This window comes from Astatotilapia calliptera, chromosome 17 (assembly GCF_964374335.1).
Source record: "Astatotilapia calliptera chromosome 17, fAstCal68.1, whole genome shotgun sequence".
NCBI lineage: Eukaryota > Metazoa > Chordata > Actinopteri > Cichliformes > Cichlidae > Astatotilapia > Astatotilapia calliptera.
Genome location: NC_137438.1, coordinates 25,184,208 through 25,206,560, shown reverse-complemented (window position 1 = coordinate 25,206,560; position 22,353 = coordinate 25,184,208). Strand labels below are relative to the sequence as shown.

The 22,353-nt window shown below is 39.1% G+C and overlaps 1 protein-coding gene across 2 annotated transcripts in view; it reads right to left on the bottom strand.

The window, feature by feature from the left end:
* The window catches only part of acss3 (acyl-CoA synthetase short chain family member 3), a 67,677-nt gene that overhangs the window by 43,103 nt on the left and 2,221 nt on the right, over positions 1-22,353 (bottom strand). For both annotated transcript variants that reach the window (XR_013902863.1, XM_080291906.1), the window contains exons 2-9: positions 21,376-21,520; positions 20,512-20,700; positions 18,835-18,969; positions 17,046-17,186; positions 16,284-16,364; positions 15,916-16,011; positions 13,411-13,562; positions 2,067-2,170 (exon numbers count right to left, since the gene is read on the bottom strand). Coding sequence is in view for 1 of the 2 variants with exons in the window: in XM_080291906.1 (XP_080148032.1) it covers positions 2,067-2,170; positions 13,411-13,562; positions 15,916-16,011; positions 16,284-16,364; positions 17,046-17,186; positions 18,835-18,969; positions 20,512-20,700; positions 21,376-21,520 (1,043 nt within the window). In the remaining variant the exon portion in view is untranslated. The remainder of the gene's footprint in view (positions 1-2,066; positions 2,171-13,410; positions 13,563-15,915; positions 16,012-16,283; positions 16,365-17,045; positions 17,187-18,834; positions 18,970-20,511; positions 20,701-21,375; positions 21,521-22,353) is intronic.

The window sequence follows — 22,353 nt, the reverse complement described above, 5'->3', positions numbered from 1 at the left end:
CCAGGGCTGACTAACCACAAATTCCTACATTCATGTTTAAATGAAAAATCAATACGATCAGTTAAATCTTGTTTTATGTATATGTATTATTATAAAGTGTGCACCAACAAACAGAAAGACTCAGCATTAAGCTGTCTAACTCAAAGCATGCTTCAGCTAAAAAGCAATTTGAATTTACACCCCTGAACAGATGGACACCGTCCCCCTGATTCTTTTCCTTCCTCTTTATCTCTTCATTAAATGCATAGATCAGTCCTCACATCTCAGGATCCCAGATGGGTATGGTGACCACAACACATCCCAACAAGTTAAATGTGAGACAAACAGTATTTGTAGAACAAAGTAGGATGTATTAACAAGGCTTGGAGGTAGTCAAATATACTATATTTGAGTTTAGCTTTTCTAACTTTCTCCCTCAGCAAGTAAAATAAGAAAATAAGCTGACATTTGTTCTTATAGTCCCATTTTCTCTTATAAATTCACTGTTATTTCAGCTGCTGTTATGCCTGGTAACAGTGTAACAGTTTCAGCGAAAAAGTAGCTCAGAAAAGTAAGCCTATTTGAACAATTTTTAGCCAAGTTTGACATGCATATACTGTGTCACTTCACACAATATTTTCTCATGCGTGAATAACCAATCATATTCAACAAAATCTGTAACTTTAACTTGCGATTTGTGGCTTTCACAGGACATAGCACCGAATAGGCTAACCACTGTTTGACTAGAATAAATAGACTTCCCTTCAAATGCAATGGTAAAAAACGGACTTTAAGAAAAGTACATGCCCTCCAGGGCCAGTCAAAATGTGGAACGTTGTCTTAAGATGTGGGATGGGAGGGGGGGGATATAACTGCTGTGCAGTCTCATTTAAAGAGGGATATCTGGGCACCCTACATATCATTGCAAAGTAAAATAAGTTATAAGGACACACCAGCCAAGCTTCTTGTGTCAGTGCTGCTTGGCAATGTGACCACTTGAGAAAAGAAAATCTATAGTCCCATCAGAATGACAACTATTATAGCAAGTAATGAACTCAGCCTTGGTAAATACATATGATAAAATGGGCACAACTGTCATATGTTATCTGATTCACTTTGAATATGTTAAAAATACAATAATAAATGCAACAATGACATTTTTTGACTTCTCTCTTAACCCTCCAAGCCATTTATCTGACTATCATGTCTATAAATCCCTTTGCTGTGTATGATGCCATATCACTAGAGTGATGATGGGTTCCCAGAAAAGCTTGAATTTCAAGCTTAAAGTGCTACAGTTCCCCCATCAGAGAGGGTCTAATCCCCCAAACTGTGATACTAACCGTACAAAGGATTAATCACAGAGGAAAGTGTGATAAAAATGTGCTAAATTATGTCAGCAGGCATTTTGGGGAATAGTGATTTTCTGGAGTAGCCCTTTGCTCGAGGTCAAGTTAATGTCAAGGTGCTAATAAAATATAGGAAAGCTCACATTTATAGTCATCTCAAGCAGATAAGGTTAAAGAATGGCTGATTCTTAAAGATCAAGTTAAATTACATCATCTCATGGAGTTCATGCTAATAAAGAACTTCAAGTCTTTGAAATCCTTTCCATATCAAAAGGACTTTGTCCCTAAATTTTAAGAAAAAAGTGCTTCTTAACTTCATATAATGGCATAATTAAAACTGCAGTTCACTCAGAGCATATGGTAAAAGATAAATGTTTTAACAATTTTGACATCAACCACAAAAGAAGAAAAAAACAAAAAAAACAGGGGTATTAAGTCTATGAAGTTAACTTTTGTATGTCAGCCTGGCCGTCCTGTGATGATACAGGCCCAAGAAATAAAAGGGTTGCTGCACAGCTCAGTGAGGGATGTTTAAGAATGAGCCAGCTATTTCAGTTTTCCGGCTTCTGTTCAACATGAAACCTTGGCCTAAAGGGAATGCATGGAACAAGATTATTTAGCAAGAAGCTTCCCCAGTTCAGTTTATATCCAGTCTGTCACGAAGATAAAAATATCCTTCCCCAATTCAAATCTCTTCTTTCTTTTGCTTCCGTCTTTAGAAAGTAAAATTTTTCCTACCAGTTTGCCACCAGTGATCCAGAACAGGAACTCCAAAGTTCCTTTTTGCCCATTGCAGGGTCTCCACATCACATCGCTCTCCTGCCACGAATAATGACCTCAACCTGCGGGGACACAGAACACATCTGTCAATCACCTTAAGGAAGCAAGGCATATTCACTCCCTCAGAGGAACAGTCGGAATAAATCAAAATCGATGTTCAATGCCCAAACCATAGACGTCTCAAGACTTTAAAGTTGGACTACTACATGTACAGCAGTGGTGAGTGTGTTAGACATTTACACAGACTCATCATGGGCCTGAACGCTATGGTAATTTGGGGCTTTTAACGATTTCTTCAGTGTTCTTTTTCCATGGTGGAATAATTGTACAGCAAATATCTTTAATTTTTTTTAAAAAGTCCAAGTCCTAACTTGACAAAGCTGAGGCCTATTAATTTCTCATTAGTGATCATGACTGCCTACTGGTTTCTCTTTTCCAGCCTACACACAAATTCTAGCTCCCAGTTATGGAGTATGCTTCACTGATTTGGTCATTTATGTGCATTTCAATGTGTTATTAAAATTGTATGTAATTTACTCCTTTATTGCCAACGGTGCTGCAAGGGTAAAACACTGGGTTAAATCAACCGTGAGAACCCAAATTAGAAACTATTAGTGACTATCTCTCTCAGTACTCCAGAATTTGACTTCACTTTTCATAAAGGCAAGATAGGCAACCTGCTTTTGGAATGAGTGGGCAAAAAAAATCCATTATAAACTTTCAGCCTAGTGTAAATCAAAGGTTCGGAGAAAGACTCTTGTACCTCATCTGAAGCAGTTTTACAGGCTTCAGCACAGCCAAGCTCTTTGGCAAATCACACATCTTTTCAGACTAGATTCGATGAGCTGCATGTAAGGATATAGTGTGAAGGAGGTAAACACAAACAATGGATTAAGCAAAGGTCCTCTGAAGCGGTTTGACTGGCACAAAAAGTCAAAAGTCAGAAATGACTAGGGCTGAACGATTATGGAAAATAATCTAATTGCGATTTTTTTGCCCCAATATTGCGATGCGATATGCGATTATTTTTTAAGGTCTTTGTCTTCTGTATTATTAAACAAAGACAAGCAATACATCATATAGTATGGCCAATACTATATTACATTAATTTTAAACTGTTCTTTCCTGGAAGACAGACCTCTGTTATGATGACATGAGGTGATGCATGAATTGATGACTGACATTTTTATTTAACTTCTTCAATCACAACAGTATATTTGAACATACACAATAGTTTATTTTTAGCTTACAAACATCTGAGCATAAAGTGCTGACAAGGAACCCTGGTGTAAACATTAAAATGAAAGTCAGTACAATGTGCAGATTGCAGAAATATACATAAACAAAATCAGTGGCTTTACCACACTCAGTTTTTCGACATCTGTGAACTACTAGACAGTCATTCAATTAAAAAAATAATATTAAATAAATAAAACTAATAAATAAAAAATACACACATCTTACTGATCTCTGCAGTCAGTAACATTACACAAAGTGCAAACATAATAGCAATTGTATAAACACACACACAAACACGCCTTTAAAATTTAAAGGCGTGAAATTGGACGGTCTAGTTCTGATTAGCGTCACCGCTGTCTCGGTGGAGTTTAATAAACTCGGCCGTCTGCTTCTTGCTATCTAAAATATAACCAGACACTGGTGTAAATTCTCGACTGTCTCATACTTCTGTTTAATAAGTTTTCTGTTTGACGTTTAGTCAGCTGTGTGAAAACCAAGGAGGAACCCACCCGGGGGATTAATAAAGTTTTATTTTATCTAATCTAATAACTTTAATCTCAGCCAAACCGATTTACTCACGAACAAACAAAACACTGAAAAAAGCCCAACAATAACATTTTTAGGTTGTCTAAGTGACTTATATATTACGTTTAACCCGAGCAGCGAAACTCCGCGGTGATTTGAAAATGATGTGCCGGGAGTTGTGCCGTTCTCGGCCGCATCAGTAACCCTCGAGCTCCCGGCTAGCTGTCGAGCTGGTGGGTAGCAGACGCCTCTGAAAACGTCGAAGCACTTTTGCAAATATGGGATATCTTGATAAACTGAGCAGATATTTGATGTTTACACAGCTACTTTCTCGCCTGAAAATATGTTAAAAGTTTATTTTGTGACCCAGAAAGATTAGTATGAGTAATTTTAAAACTTAGTAGCGGCCGCCATTGCTGGAAACTGGAGTTTGGCTGGGCCGCGCTATGAATTCTGGGATATGGTAGTAATTTGGACAGCCTTCGGCGCGTCGCTGTGACGTAATCGGTCTACAAATGCGGCCTCAGGAGGATGCAGCCCATGAATTTGGACATGTCCAGAGTATAATCGCAGCCTTTGCGGTTAGAAAATTGCACTTGATCATGTCGCGATATTATCGCAAATGCGATATATCGTTCAGCCCTAGAAATGACTGGCTTTTAGAAAATTAAAATCCCTCATCTAGTGACAAAAATGAGAAAGGAGAGGAAAAGCTGCAGAAAGAGAGCGTACAACTTTCAAGGTATGTTCGTTTGTTTTTTTGCCTTTTATTTCGTTTAGAGCAGCTTTAAATTAAGTACGAGGCTTTTGATCCACAGCCGTTTGGTCTTCAAGCAAAGACCAAATGACGAAGTATAAATAGCAAACACCAACCCTAACTCCTAGAGTAGATATCCAAAATCAGTTGTTCAAAATACAGCATTATCAGCTTACACTGGGTATTGGTGCAGGTCATCCTCCTCTATCTGAAAGAGTCCATTATAGCTAATGTCCTCCTCGTAACAGTTAACGCAATGCTTTTGTTAAACTCCCTGAATAAAAGCTGTAACTCTAAACTTCAGTCAAACCTCATTGTGTGAGGCAAAATTACATCCATCCCAAAAACGTATTTACCTAATTGTAAATCAGAAAATCAGAGCAAGCTTAATTGGTCTCATTTAAGCGAATAGTTCGTGACACTTTTGCTGACAAAACCCATTCTTTTTCAACAGTTTTCCTTCTTTTCAGGACAGTGGAGGTGAAAGCTTGTTTATCTTCAGCATCTTCTCAAATCCCAGAGTTATTAGCCTCATGCTTTAAATGTCAAAGCCATCAACAGTGAATTCCACTTTTTCCTTCCCCTGAAACTCTGAAGCCTACCTACAGTCCTTCTGAGTTGCTCTTTTCCCCACCAAACCACATGCCCTCAATATGACCTTACAGACAGCAGCGATGAGCCCCTTAATCATGAAGTACCTAAAAAAAAACCCAACAAACTCCTTCAAATCCAACCTGCCCTTAGACCCTTCTTGTTCATCTTCAGAATTCTGCTACTTTTTTTGGATAACTGATACTCCCCGAGTTCATGCCCTGCTAGTGAACCCAAACACTACAGTTTCTATCTTCAGTCTCTCTTATTTCTCCCCTGTTATCCACTCCTCCTGATGGCTGCTCATATTTATTTTCAAAGCGTTGTTACCTGGTCGCTAAAAGCTTTTAAGAACAACCCACCAACCCTAGGCTACATTTTAGGCACAGCAGTCATTGAAGAGGTAGTGTAGTGATCACTACTCTACCTCTTCAATGACTGCTGACTTTTTGTATTTATTACCACCTGTAATAGAGCTTCTTTTTGACTAACACTTATTTTCTCTGTATTATTGTGCGGTCTTTAACTTATAATATAAAGTGTGTCGATGTCGTTTTGATTTGGAGCTACATAAATAAAACTGAACTGAACTCTGGCATTGATGTAAACTTTTACACTGATATGTATTAAATCAGATCACGTCATGTTGTCAGGAGCACTACACTAACTTTGACTGCTTATGTGTGTGCCAAAAGAGCACTTTAAAGCAGCTATAACTGTAAGTGAAAACATTAGGGCGATACGAAAACATTAGGGCGATCACATCTATCTATGATGTGATTAACCTTGAAAGAATTACCCATCTATGGACCCTTACAGTTTTCCTCAATTTCTTTTCTCTTAGTAGCATTTGCAGCTACAACAGGAAGCTGATTTTTAGGGGGGAAAAACTCCTAAAAAAAAAAACCAACCAGACAGCCGCTTTCCCAGCACAATGCAGCATACAGACAGAGTTAGCAGCAAGCTGGCGAACCTAGTTGAAGCATTTAGCAGCTAAAGAGCCAGATATTTCCCTCAGGAGTTAGTGGAGTCAATGGAGACAGGTTTGCCAGGTGGCCAGAAACACTTCAAAGAAATGATAATGTTGCTCCATAACACAAGGATGAGAATACTGCTACCAATGCAGCAATAAACAAAATAAATAAACAATCAAAAATGCAGATCTCAAGTTCATTGAGTCATAATATCATGCTGAGGAAGAATAGCTTAAAATAGGGCTTAAACAAATAGAAAATATCAAATATGTCAAGGATCAAGCCACGGGACTTAACAATCATCAAACCATCCTTCAGCAGTCAGATTTTTTGTGCACAGGACTTGAGCTGAATTACATGAAATAAGTGAATAATTAGACTGTCCCTGTAGGGGCCTTATGTTCTAGCTGAAAGCAAGTCTATTCCCACCACCACATGTCTCGCTATTCAATTCAAAGGTGGTATTCAAGTTTTCTTTGAGGAGTTAACAGATTAAAGCAGACGATGTGACCTCGGAGACTGTGGTGGGAGGGTGATGATTTAGCTGTTGCCAAAGCAGCAAAGAAACCGTTTTAGACCTCAGTTTGAGTTAATCTAACCATCTGCGTTATGTTTTCAGTAAAATTGTACCAGTTGTGAAATTCTGGACAACCACTGGCGTTTAAAACAACACTGAAAAAAAACAAAACACATTTCCAGTTTATTTTGTGTTTCTGCATTTTGCGACTATCATTTCCTCTCCCACTGAGCGATTACAAATATAAAATCTTGACACGACACCATCACACAGTTGCTGCAGATTTCTGTACATGCATGATCCAAATCTGCTGTTTCGCCGCATCCCAAATGTGCTCTATTGGAGTGAGATAAGGTCACTGCGGAGGTCGTTTGAGTACGGTGAAATCATTGTCTGGTTCAAAATACTGTTTGAGATGCGCTGAATTTTGGGATATGGTGTAAGCTGTGATCATAAAGGGATAGACATAGTCAGCATGGTTGTGGTGTTTAAACTATGCTTAATGGGTACTAAGGGCTCAGAGTGCCAAGAATATATCCCACCTGAACTGTTCATACAAGGAAGGAAGGACGGATAGATGGAAGGATGAATGGATGGAAGGATGGATAGAAGGATGGTTGGATGGATCCATGCTTTCATGATGCCAAAACTGTGTCCCTGGTGTACTCTTCCACTTCTAGCCCATTTGCTTTAAGGTTTATCTTCTCCATACCTTAGCTGTGTCGAGTTGACTACCTAACACTTCAAAGAAGCCTGGCCCTTCTCCTCTGGCATCAAAAAGGCGTTTTCACCCAGAGAACTCTTGCTCACTGGATATTTTCTCTTTTCCAGACCAGTCTCAGTAAACCCTAGACATATTCGTGAGGGGAAATCCCAGTAGGTCAGTGGTTTCTAAAATACTTTTTCACCCATCTGGCACTAATAACCATGACATGTTCAAAGTCACTTATATCGCCTTTGTTTCCCATTTTGACGTCTGGTTTGATCTTCAGCAGGTCGCCTTGATCATGCGTACATTCCTAAACCCAATGAATTGCTCCCATGTTAATGGCTAATTAGTTATTTGCATGAACGACAATTTGAATAGGTGTACCTACTGAAATATCCAATCCATGTATGTTTCTATGTTAGGATAGTGATTGGCTCTTCAGTGGTAGGAGTGGGAAAGCTACCATCTTTAGTTTCACAAAACTGCCCCATAGATTCAGGATTGAAAGTGCTCTAATTTGTCAATCCAAACTATGAAGCAGGCTTCTGAATTGATTTATAATGACACAATATTGTGTTGCCTGTTCATTTGAATAATTTATTGAAGTTATAAGACTTACCATTTAGTTGGGGGGGGGGGGGTTGCACTCAAGGAGTTGTACCTGATGAAGTAGCCACTGAATGCATGCTCTGAGTGGTAAGTTGACCCTCTTAAGGGCATCAACAGCTATTTATCTTGGCTATTTTGTAAAGATAAGGCTACAATACAGTTTGACCCTGAAGCAGACAGAGTAGGAAACATTCTTTGTTGTCAAGGTTGAGTTTTAGTTTACAAAGCGCAAACATGCTCCAAGCTTATTATGTGATATGAGAAACAGTTAATCAAAGGAAAATACACCTGAAGTGTGTGTTCTGTTTTGTGAACATGTTAACGTGCAGAGCTGCAACTGAACAATGCAGCAGTGTATCTGCATCATGTTATAATTAAACTGAAAGCTGAGCATTAAGGCAGGTGACCCTGAGCTATTACACTACGTGACTGTAGTTCTGATTCGGTGTTATATAAATAAATTTGAACTGCCCTATGATAGTACTGCTTAAGTATCAATCTAAAATAATGAAAGCTGAAATTTAATTGTAGAAGCAAATAGACATGAGGAGGTTTAGAAGTTAGATAATATTAATGGACAAACACAGGTAAGTTTAATAGACAGTCATAAGAAATCCAAGAAATCTTTAAAAATAAATAAATAAATAAATAAATAAATAGGTAACAGGTGACTCAGGAGGTAAAGTGGGTTGTCAGCTAATCAAAAGGTTGGTTCGATCCCTGTGTATGTCGAATTATCCTTGGGCAAGACTAAACCCTCTGAAGTCGTTTTTTTCTACTCCAGTTGTGTTTTATTTAACCCTTTCCCCTCATATTTTCTATGCTTTTGCAGTGTTTGTCGATTTGCTACTGCAAGTTTGGCCTCTTGTTATGGTCTCGTCATTCAATACTGCCTATTGGATGAACAAATTCAATTAACCACCTGGGAATAGAGCTGAAATAACGATCTGAAAACTTAAAAAAAAAAAAAAAAAAAGTATGGCTAGCAGTTAAGAGTTGGTCTAAATAACAGATAAGCAAAAGAAAATGTTAGCTAAATTTAATACACAATAGTTAAAACCAATAAAGCAAAAAACAAATAATTAGCTTTAGCTCTGATGAGCAGCTGTTACTGTTAGGTAACAATGTAAAATTAACAAATTAAATTGTTAGAAATATACTGAAAGAACACCTGAAATGTCTAGTTAAAGTTCTGTATGTAAAAAAAAAAGCCAATTAATAGCTAAAAGCACAGTTAGCAGGTGTATTTTTTTTTATTTAATATTTTTGGCCAAAAGAGTAGGTAAACAAATTAAACTATTGGCTGAATTAAATAGTTAATTAAAATTATTCCTAAAAGGAAAAATAGTCAACATCAAATGTAAAATTGGCTGAATTGAACACATTGGAACATGAAGTTTTGATGAAGCATTAGATAAAAAAAATGTTAGGAACCACTGATCTGTTTTAATAAAAGACAAACACACTGTAAACACTACCACCTTTAAAAAACACCAGATTTTACTATGTACTAAAAAGCACTATCCAATGGATAGTGGACTTTGTCACTTTTGGACAGTGAGGCTCTCAGCAATGACTTAGTTTTCTCCTGTTAAGATACTGGGGACAAAGAGGCAGGTCCTTTTTTCATACTACATTTATAGAGAGCGCTGCTGCCATTACAGCTTCAGACACCCTTGTAGACAGAGTTTCAATGCATTTTTCACGTCTATGGTAACAAATGATATTTCTCAAGCGCATTGACGAGGTGTGCTTGTGCATCTCAGAGTCAATTATCCACAGATGTACGAGGGGTATTTGAGGTTTCTCTGGCATGAAGCTATGCATTTGTAACAAAGTTACATGAGTTTTCTGAAAGGTTTTATTACTTCCATTAAAAAAACATTTAAACCTAAAGTTACCACTGACATATCCTTCTGTATTTCACAGGACGGGGCTTTCATCATCTGCTATTATGATTATTGTTTGTTTTTAAGGACCTGAGTTCACGATGCAGGAGGCATAAAATCAACATTTTTTGCTGATAACCCAAAAGACACCCAGTCCAAAATCTTTGAATTCATGAAGGTATGATCAACAATAATCCAAACATTCAAAAAGTACTATGAAACAGAAACAAGAGGACTGTTGGACCAGAGATATACAGCATACTAGTACAACATAACTCTGAACAATGCAATGACAGGACTATTTATATACACAGACACAAATTTGAACACATGAGGAGGTTAAATCCCACACAACGAACAGCAGGTGAACACAAGCAAGAAATCACTGAAATTGGAAAGTAAAACTAAAATGGAACAAACCTACAAAGTGAAACAGGAAATAAAGGAGACCAATCCTAACCCCAAACACGAAGAACTGCACTATTCTTTAAAAAGACAAACTAAACAGAAATCAGGTCACAAGAGAATAACAAGAAGATAATAACAGAAATCCAAATTCAAATATAAGAACTGAAAAGTTGAGCAGGATCCCAAAAAACAAACAAGAAAAAAAAGAAAAAAAGAAAAATAATTTGCTATAAATTTTAAATAAAAAATGAGCCATAATAATCTTTCATAATCTTAATCTTTATTCTACTAGAATAAAGACAAGACAAGAATCCTAGTTTCCAAGTTATATGGCTTTCTGTCCATTTTAACAAATAAATCATTAAGTTGACCTTGAACACTTTGGTCAATGCAAGCCAAATTTTAACAGATTGTTAACATGACCTCACTCTACACCCCCGTAAAGTTTAATCATTAAAAACAAAACTTTTCGAGCCATCTTATTTACTGACACAGTGATGACATACAGGCACACAATTGCTACCAGAAATATGACGTCCTTGCTGGAAGTAATGATGAAAATAAATAAACCAGAATAAAAGCAGAACCTTACATTGAAAATACACTAGAATAAAAATTCAAAGAACAGACTGAAGCATAATACAAAAGGACATGAGGAACCCAAAAGAACAAACAAAAAAAACACAAGCTACATGAAGCCAAATATAAATACTAAGCTAACAGAAATAAATGATTAGATTTCAACCACAACAACACGGCTCAAAAAAAATACATCACAAAGCCCGTCCCAGGCATCGAGACAGGCATTTTGATGGGACAACATACACAGACTATTATGATATGCATGTAAGCCTAGAGAAATCAATCTGGGAACTCATGGATTATAGTTTAATGATTTCAGAGACAGCAGCCAATATTTCAGGGCTTCTAGTAGAGCCAAGACAACCAGATAATGAATAACAGATAGCTGATTAAAGACTGCCTGCACACTGTTTACAACTGCTGACAAATTTCAAGAAGCTGCGATTTCCTCAAATGTTTTGTGATCATTACTCAGATTACAAAAGATCATCTTGGTATCAAAAATCTTCCCTACAGATTCTGACTGTTTATATGCAGGATTGTGTTTATAATGACTGACGATAAGTGAAAAAATAGCTTTCCTTCTTTTTGTGTAGCAAATTAAGCACTCAAGACAGATTTGAACTGACACGTAAACTGTGATTAACAGCCTTCTACACTTAAAGCATTTTGAATTCACTGTATTAGCATCAAAAAGCCAGATTTGATTGGAATGAAAGCTCTTTTTTGGAACAATGACTGCACCACAAAGAAACCCTGTTTTAATGCTGCTTTTATAATGCAGCATGTGTATGATGGCAAATTGTCTTGCTCAAAACCAACGGGAATTGCAGCAATCTTTTACAAATGCGCTTCTGCCAAGGGGAAAAAATGCATTAAGAACAAGGAAGTGTACACGGGAACAGTTGCCTAAATGACTGATTGTGGCAGGGTCACAGCTGAGAGGAGAGATTTCAACAATATGTGAAGCAAAAAAAAAAATACAGCAGAAAAATCATCTCTGACTGCAGAAAGAGCTTTTAAAAAAGGTGCTATGCATTCAGCACAGGGAACAACAGGAGATCGTCGATTCAGCACACAATGCCAGAGTTACTGAATGATTCACTAGGGCCATAGGTCATTCCCACTTAGAATTGCTTTATGATTGTGTGCTAAGTGGCGTTTTCAGACTGCGGAACAGACTGACACAAACCCCCCCGTACATTTTTACGCTCTGTGCCAAAGAATTAACAAAATCTCATGAAGCATTTAATCCAAGTTAAACTAATACCATGAAAAATGTTTGTTTTTAACTCGGAGCTACAGACGACCTTCACCTGATCACGCAGAGTGATTTAACACAGGTGGGCTGCAGTCAGTGAGATGCTGTTGCTTGTTATCTATCGTGATTAACACTCGAGCGGGTCGAGTTCAGGGTACAGACTGTGAGCAACAGAGGTGGGAGAGGGCTGTGCATCAGCAGATGGCCAGAGACTAACGAGAGGCTGCGCGGACAACCGTCAGCCATGAGATGCTTTAACAAGTCACTCCTGGCGTTTCAAAGTCCTCTGCCACTGACAGCTGATGGATATAGCTGCTGTTCTCTCACCCAGCAGGTTCGTCAGAGTCCCAAGATAATATGCAATTATCTCTCAGTTTCAGTCCATGTAGCCATCATAATAAGGGCAAAGATCATAGTCTTACAGGCTGAGGCTACGCTAAAAGAAAGAATCCCCAAAAACCTTTGCATGGGGTTCTTAGGCTTTGGATCAACATTAGGGTTGAAAATGAAAAATAACTACAATCACAATCAAGTTGAAACCTCCAAGGCTGAAAAGTTATTGAGCTCTTCACATTCAACTTAACTCTTCCTTTAGTGCATTTATTAACCTTTTTAGGCCATTTCGTTTTGTGAAATTACCTTCATTGGATTAAATGAGGTTTTTCTCATTTGCTTGCTGTAACATGGTTATTTCACAGCGTTTCACATCCTGTGAAATTACACCAACTGAGAAATGTTGCAAACTGCAGGTCCTCAAAGAGCTATTATAGGTCATGGGACAAAAGGCAAGTACAGCCCGGACAGGTCGCCGGTCTGTTGCAGGACTAGATATGTACTGACAGTCTTTCCCTCTCACATTCTCGCCTCTCCCCAATTTAGTCCTGCCAGTCAACCTAACCATGTCTTTCGATTGTGCTGGAGTACCTGGATATGATCGCTATGTCTCAAAAACAAACAACCAAAAAAACTTTAAATTTTCAAAATGAGTCCATAAAAACCTACTACCATCTTCGGCATACAGTCTTTTGTATCAGACGGTGTATAACATGTCAGAAATAACTGCAGTCACGCAGTAACATCGCTACGCTGCTTTGCTTTGTTTTGCAAATACACATGAGAGAAACAATAAATTCTCACATAAGAAGGAAGAAAGGAATTTTATCTCAATTCCATATCCATCCATTTGTTGCTTTAGCACCAATCCCCACTGATTCAAAAACATTTATTTTGTTGCTCTGTACCTGGTCAGTGGATATTTTTTTCCAATTGTAGCTTGGGGGTCCTGCTGGCGGATAGCACGCATAGCAGTGGGCGCTGTGAACATTGAAGAGACTCCATGTTCAGACAAGACACGGAAGAAGGCCCCGGAGTCTGGAGTCCCTACAGGTTTTCCCTGGAATCACACAGTGCAGCAACAACTTGTTACTTTACAGCTTAATTAAGGCGTGTGTATCATCGGAATTTGAATAATGATAAGTAAACACCAGAGATTACACAGATTATTGTTATTGCCTAAAACCATTCCAGGAATATTTGTGCAAACTCCAAAACATGAATATTTATACAACAGCTGTTTAAAATAACAAGGCACACAGGAAGATTGACTATCCAGGCACATGGGCATGAAAACACAGTTGCACTACAGAAGTACTGTCTGTCTAGAATAAAAGATAAAGACACAAGAAGCCTGCAGGCAAAGGTCTCCAGCAGCAATTTCCACTCTTTTTTATTTTCTCCCTGGTATTCAACTAAGTGAGCTCAACAGTGAGAAGACAACTGCGGAAGAATAAGAATGGATAAAAGGAGCAGTGAGTCCTGGCTGTCATTTTCACTCCAAATAAAGGGTTTGAAGATAGATGGGCTGCTAGAAACAAGAACCATGTGGAGCAACCACCGTGACCGAAGTCAAACACTGATTTAAGGAACGGCCAATTAATTCATCGTCCAATAGCGCTGCTGCATCAAACTGGTGAGGGAATATCAGAGTGCAAATGTAATTGGTGGCCCTATACATAAGAACTACACTGAAAGACGCACGTCCTTCTTGATCCTTTGCTGAAGTATAAAAAGAAACAACTTCAGATTTCAAGCCAAAGAAAAGTGCAGAATCTCAGGAATTGATTTTAGGGACAATCTGGGCCTGGAAAAAAGCGCAGTCATCAATGCACTCTATGTAAACAGAACTCCATGTGATGCTTGCTTGTGACATTCACATGATGCATGCATGGAGTCCAAAGAAGCCCATAATGAAGCACTAATACAACAGATCCTCTGTTTTAGGAGCTAAGCAAGAACACATGAAATAAGATAAAAAGAAATGCACAGATCATATGATCATGTGATATTACACTGATCATAAAGCCAACACTAATTACAAATTGCTATATGTTAATAAAAACCCTCTGTGTGAGCCATTTCGTCAAGGTTATAATTATATTATTAAAGTTCCTATTTTTCCATGACCAGTCCCTCCCACTGCAACCTTATCTCCCAGTTTCTCTATAATGAAAAGATGTTTTGCAAAAATTTAAGACCAAGAAGACAAGGATGGCTTATCTGCTTTGCAGTTTCTTGCGATCTAGTGGTGTTATTGAGCTTGGTTTTGGTAATGTAGCTCAAGTACAGCAAAAATATTAACCACAATCAATATGGTTAGCACATTTTGTTGTTATTGAACTTGAAAACATCTCCTTTTACAGGAGATTTCCTTGAACCAAAAGAATACATGAAAAAAAAAATAAAGGTAGTGGACAGTGGGTCACACAGGAGTTGGGCCCGGACTAAGGAGTGTGTTTTTGACCGCATAGCGTGTCGTGCAAAGGCAACTGTTAGTTCATGCTGGCCTGTCTAAACTGCAGAAAACCTGTGGGTGCAGAAGAGGCTGAAGATGGAGAGCCAAAGCCAGAGCTTTTTGTCATATTTCGCCAAAAGCAGACCGGGTGAGATCTGGAGACAAATAAAGTCACAGACAACCATTAATGATTCTTAGACAGAAACTATGCGACGTGCATTTCCTCCAGAAAGATCTTGTTGGCTCAAGGCTCTTGTTTAGTTCTCTTGTCTCAAACCGAAATAAACTGACTGAGTTTGAGGTTTTAGGAAAGTGCAAACACAGCCTGCTATAAAGTACAGGAGTGTGCATTGGAAAAAATAAAAAAATAAATGCAAAAGAGTAAATCCTTTTATCCCCAATATCTTGTTTTTCTATAGATGCCGGAAGGCAAAATTCTAAGATGTGATAACTTGCCCAGCCCTTTCATTGGCTGCTTCAATTAATGATGGCATAAACACGAGCATTGACAACCTGCTCTCCCACAACTTCAACACAGGAAATTTAAAGACTCAAGTCCAACAAATGCATCCTGCAAACTAAAAACTCTTTAATACCCGGGTTGGAAGGTGTAGACTATGTGCTGGTGTTCAACTGACTGGTACCAATAACCAAACAATAAAAGGAGCAAAGGTCTGGCACAGTCAGAGCTGCAGCTTCTCTGCAGCAGCTAGACTCAAATATGGACACAGGTTCACACAGTTCACCACATCTTGAACTTCTTCAGTTTCACTCCACATAAACTGTAGTCTTTAACCAACAGTGGCTGGCTTCAGTTTGTCGAGCCAACAAAGGTGTAACTTATTTAGCTCTGAACATTGTTCATTTAAGGTTTTATTGCACATATTCTGGCACTTCCTGTTGTAATCTAACACCGCAGTAGTTAGTTTGAGATATTAAACTCGGAGGTACGTACCTCATAGAGAACAGTGCCGTTACCGTGTAGCAAAGGACCATAGCAGATATAAGAATGGCCAACCACCCAGCCTAGGTCTGAAGCTGCCCACCAAACCTGCCAAAAAGGGATCAATGTACCGAGTTGTCACAACAAAAATGCATGAAAAATTAAGTAAAAACTCATTTTACTTAAAGGCATAATAAATGTAAACAGAACAGCCAGTTGTATAGTGAAAATGAAATACCGCAAGTTGAGTGTAGGATTATTGTCTATTGTATGTTTAAATGGTAGTCAGAGGTCTTTTCAAGCAGAGAGCAGTCTGTCTCTGTATGCTCTTTGTTCTTAAGCATGGCACCACCTCAGAAGCGGATGCTTTATTGTCTTACTTCTCCGGGACTGAGTCCATAAATATTTGACATGGTCCATTTCAGCATCACAGCATAGCCTGCAGTGTCTCGCACAACACCCTGGGAGGGGGGAGATAAGAAAAACATTAAGACCGGTGGCAGGTACTGCACTAAGCAAAGAAGCACGGGTTTAATATCAATTTTAAACCAGCCACTTGGCGCTGCCTTTCCAAAGGGGATGGCAGCTTGTTTCTAGATGACTGCGTCTCAAACCGGCACCCACCTTTTATTAGTTAATAGCGCTGTCTAAACATTCCTGAGCAAAATAGTGTGTCCTAACATCCTCAGCTATTGAGTGTGCCTTCTCAAAGTTATGGTCTCCCTACAGCAATAACTGAGAAATTCATGGGAAATTGCACAGGAAAAAAAAAAAAAAAAAAACTGGCAAAAACCGCACTATTAAGCCCAGGAACTAGCCAGCAGGAGGATATTTTATATCATCTGTTGGTCAAAGACAAAATGATGCTATTTGAAAAGAGCCAGGGCTTTTTTTCCCCTCCATTTGAAATTGCCTGCAGGTAATTCCTCCTGCAAGAGGTTCAGCTCACACTCTGGAAAACTTCTGTCTTATTTATGTCATGTTGGGGGTGTTTAGATTGTGCCTGGACTGTTTTGCAGGCTCAAAGATCAGATGAGTCACACAGCTGCTGCATACAGAATGAGCAGCGTCTAGTCAAACACAGCTAAAAGTAAACCCTGTAACTCATCTGCATGTGAGTGTATGGTTATAGCTGCCAGTACCTTTGGCGTCCCAGTGGTCCCAGATGTATAGAGTACATACAACGGATGGTTGGAGGGCAAAGAGGCACAGTCATGTGGCCTAGCAGTGGCCATCTCTTCATCCCAGTCCAGGCTCAACTCGCGACTCATCGATACCCTTTCCTGAAATATAAAGAAAAATAGAGATGACATACAGTCTTCACCAGATCTAACGTACCTGGCAGCACACCCAGGTATAAATCACATGGATCTGAATGCACTCTGAAAAAGGGGAACTGTGTTAAAAATGGCTGTAATCCCTCAACGTTTAATCCAACTCTTGAATTCAAGCTGATTAACTGCACTTCAAATCATGTCACGACTGTTCGACTTAAAATCCACAGTAGCATTCTAAAGAGGCGAAAACACAAAAACTGTGCCGTCATCCAAGTATTTATGGATCTAACTGCATGCTGCATGCAGCCAAACATATTTTGCCATTTATTTTGATTCTTTCACATCTGCGAAGATAACGCGATTCATTTGCTCGGCGACAGCCTCCTCCTGCTCACTGTGGAAGTTCAGCCGCTGCTAATGACTCGTTTTACGATCGCCGCAGGATGAGACAGTCACTCGCGAAGCAGCCGATCATATCTCCCAGTTATTTATTTGTCACAAAGTGTCACATAGATGAGCTCTCGGAGTGTGAACTATGAGGATCAATTCAACTGACTCCGATGGTTTTGACCATCTTGCTTTATTTGCTTGCCTATGAAGTGAGTCAGTCTCACATGCTGAGTAAATATATATTCCTTTATTTATATTATGTTCCAACTCCCATCTGTCATCGCAATCTGGCAAGCAGCAATCATTTCAGGTCATAGATTATTGCCCCTTACATCTGCTGCCGCTGACATTTCTTCTCATTTCAAACACAGACGTCTCTTTGATACTGCCATTAACATTTAATCACTTTTGGAGGGATAAAGAAATCCTCAAATCTTTTTTTTCCCTCCCCTCCCTTGGCTTCCATAAGAGTGTCAAGATGAAGACATCATCAATATCACTCAGACTCTTGAGGCAAAGGCACATCTCCCACAGACATTTTAGCTCTCCTATGCGCATTACTTTTTACTCACTTCACTGAAAGCACAGACAGAGCACCATCTTGGCTGATTTAACAACGCTTACGGAACAGCTACCTCCAGCTTACCGAATGCAATAATTTGCAAAGCAGCTGCAACCATCTAAAGTAGTGGTTCACAGATTTTTATGGCACTGAGCTGCCCGTGAATTTCTTGTATACACATTCCCTGTGTCCGACATGTATATAATCTCCCAAAAATCCAAACGGGCGCTCTTAATTCACCGGATCCTTTCCTGACAGATAAGACCAGACAGGCGCAACAAGATAAAATAAACTGTGCAATGTTCATTTTATTTCACCACAGGGCTAGAGAGCAGTAGCTCAAACAGAGGCACGGATGGTAGCAATTCAGTTCGAGTAAAGAAACGACAATACTCCGCAATCTCCGTTAGAGGAAATGTTAAGTTCACCAAACATAACATTCAGCAGTGTTTAATTGACGTCTGTATAAAAGTGAAGCAGAACCAAACATCTGCTCGCCGTCACCGAGCAGCAGCTGAAAATGGCTCCAGGCTGAAGCCAGCACGGAAATACCTTTGAGTTCGAACCTGGCAACAGCCGAGAAGTGCAGGCTCCACAAAAATCCCTGCCTCCGACCGACACCTTCGATGATTTCAATGAGTCATTAAGTGTGCTGCTGCTTACTGTGGAAAAGGAAAATAACATTTTTGCTATGGTTTTTACCATGTTTGGCCTGTTGTAGATGAGGACTTTCGTGGGCCTGTGAGAGCTCCTCTCCAGGGCCTTCTTCACCAGAGGGATGTACTCCACTCTTCTGCCTGGCTCGATGCCAAATGAGGCTGTAACCAACAGCTTGGGCTGAAAAACAGATCATTTGGGAATTTAGGTTCAAGTGTAACAAGCTTATAGCTCACTCAGGTATGAATCAGTCATTTTTCTGCCTTTCTACCAAACGAGCCATTACAGGTTTAACCTCCTAGTACCTGGCGTCCACATATGTGGACATCACATTTTGGGTTATTTAGACCAAAATACTCAATTTTGCTCTACAAGGGCCTGATATCCACTTACGAGGACATTATACTGCTACTGTTCTATCAAAATTTTTAACGAATATCCTCATATGTGGCTCTTATTTTTCATAAAAACAAAGGTTTTAAAAAAATAAAAATAAAAAAAAAATCTGGTAATTCTTTGTATTTACGTTCATCGGGCCCCAATATGCCCAAATATCAAAGAGAAATTAAAAATGCATGCCGTGGAAGAGTTCGGGTCTTAGGAGGTTAAGTCTGCTCTGGTGTCCTGTCAAATGTAGTTCACAAACTCAGGGTTCTGCACAAGATCTCAGTGTTCCTACCAATTCTTGGATTTGGAATGTACATGACCAAAACGGTAAAGGACACTTCTCCTATTTGGCAAACACATTTTGGTTCCAGTATTGGTTATATTCTCTTGAAAGCTTCTCTATGTTTCGTTTCGGTAGGTTGTGCAAAATTAATATTTCACAACAAATTTGTTCTGCAAAGCAACAGAATACACGGGGCGATTGTGGCTCAAGAGTTGGGAGTTCGCCTTGTAATCGGAAGGTTGCCGGTTCGAGCCCCGGCTTGGACAGTCTCAGTTGTTGTGTCCTTGGGGAAGACACTTCACCCGTTGCCTACTGGTGGTGGTCAGAGGGCCCGGTGGCGCCAGTGTCCTGCAGCCTCGCCTCTGTCAGTGCGCCCCAGGGTGGCTGTGGCTACAGTGTAGCTTGCCATCACCAGTGTGTGAATGGGTGGATGACTGGATATGTAAAGCGCTTTGGGGTCCTTAGGGACTAGTAAAGCGCTATATAAATACAGGCCATTTTTTTTACCATTTACATGCTTTATGTTAAACTGCATAAGCATTTATTTCTGTGTTAAAATGTCGTAGTTTACTCTTAATTGTCCCCTAAGAAAGAAAGCAAAGAAAGAAAGCAATGCTCACTGCAGTTCATTCACATTTGTAGTATAAAGACGTCTCTTCCACATTAATTTTTCTATTCTCATATTATTATTATTATTATAAAATCTCACTGGAGACGCCAGGGAAATCATTACCAGTGGTTCTGAAAGGAAAGGCGAGATCTTTGCACTGTAAATGAAAAAAGACACCTTTCTTCTGGCTCTAGTATTTAAGATGTCTTTAAGTATTTTAGCTAATGGCACATAAAAGTCAGAATTGTCCAATTACTGGTATTTGCAGTGATCCGCATCTGCTTACTTCATGTAAATACAGAAAATGAACAAAGACTTAGCCCAACTTCAGCCCGTCCCTGGTTTTTAATGAGTACGGATATAATACAGTTCATGCAGCCCTGTTGCTGAGGCTCAGAAAAAAGATCAATTTTAAGCACAAGGTGAAAAAGCAGCGCTTAACCTTAGCGTGATTGATGCGGACAGACAGCTCTTTAGAGGCGAAGCCGCCAAAAATGAGGCTGTGTGGGGCACCGATCCGTGCACAGGCCAACATGGTGAACATGGCCTGTGGCACCATGGGCATGTAGATGACAACAAGGTCTCCTTTCTGTACCCCATTCTTCACCAAGACTCCTGCTAACCTGGACACCTGGATTGCAGAGACACATGGAGACAAAGCACAGATTTTTTTCTAAGTTTCCAATCTTTTTTTCTTAAATTCCTGCATGAATTATTTTTAAATGTCTGCTCACGACAACCGTAACCAATATGCTAGCACAAAGCAGAGCTGATAACAAGGGTGGAATAGTCTTATGCATGCTGCATATGTTGTTGGATAATTAATGTAGAAAGAAATGCTTAATTTATCCATGGTCCAATTACTAATTAGCTTCAGTTGGAAACAATCTAGAAAGAAAGTCAGTATCTCTTAAATTTCATTAAATGTCATTAAGCCCTTGGGCCAAAAAGACCCTCAAAAAGACCCCCAAATAGTTTTTTTCATTTAAAAAAAGAAAGAAAAAAAGATTGAGTTGTTTTAACAGAATAATTGGTCCAAATGTCAATCGACTCAGTCATTTTCCCTTCTTTCTTCTCTTTTGTTTGCTATCTATATGCTAATTATGGTTCAAACCAGCCGTCATGCTACAAAACTCTTGGCCAACTCTTTGATATTTAATGTCCAGAGAGCATTACAGTTTCTACTTTAACATGCTCATAATCCCATAATTTGTTTCATGCTGCAAAATAATGTCATATCATACTGCCATCTATGTCCAATGTGCTGTTCAATTCTGCAAGCTCGGTTTTTATTAAAACTATTTACCTGGTCCTGAAGTTCCCTGAAAGTGATGATCTGTTTAGTTCCGGTCACCGGGCTGTCGTATATGATCGCAGGCTGCTCTGCACGGCCGCCTTCTACGTGTCGATCGACGGCATTGTAGCACATGTTTAGCTTTCCGCCGACAAACCTGACAGAGACATACACCTTCAAACAACAAGTAACGGACACATGAACAGAGACGCATGTCAATACTACAGTTAGCAAACATATTTCAGGTGACCAGTCATGTGCCAGCATCTTTACCAGCATATAATGTGGGTTTTTGCCTGGTTTAGAGCTCATTTTTAAAAAAATAAAAAACCAGCCTGAGCCAAACATATGCAGCTGCTTTTGACAGTTGCACACAGTGAACCAATGTTCTTGATAAGGCAATCGTTTGAGCTCATTCTGGCACTGCGCATATGGATAAAGAGCAGCAGGCAGGTTGAGCAGATGGTGTCTGGGATCTGCTGTTTTGGAAGCCACATAGACATACAGACACGGTGGCCGTGTCCTTCATTTTCACTGCAGCACATTCAGACAGCTCTCTTTTCCTATGATACATGGTATAGCTGACAACTCCACCCACAAAACAAAAGAAAAAAGAAAGGAATTTCAGTTTATACTATTCTCAGTGCAGGCTGCTGTGCCACATGCTGTTTTGTTTTACAGCTACATTTTGTTTTTTCTTTTTCCTGTAAGCATCCTATAATTTACTTTCACATCTTTAACTGTGGATGCAGGTATAATTACCCTTTTTTAATTTATTTATCTTTTGCACATCGTAGGAAACTAACCACATTAATCACCTCACATCCTTTGATAGTTTTAATGGTTTCCAATTTTTTGTTTGTTTAATAAATGCCCTGAACATGTCAGGCCAAACCATAACATCTGTTCTGAAAATATTACTTTTAAATATTTAACAGAAAAAATATTGCTTTTAAAATCTGGGAATTTGACACTTTGTCATATCTAATT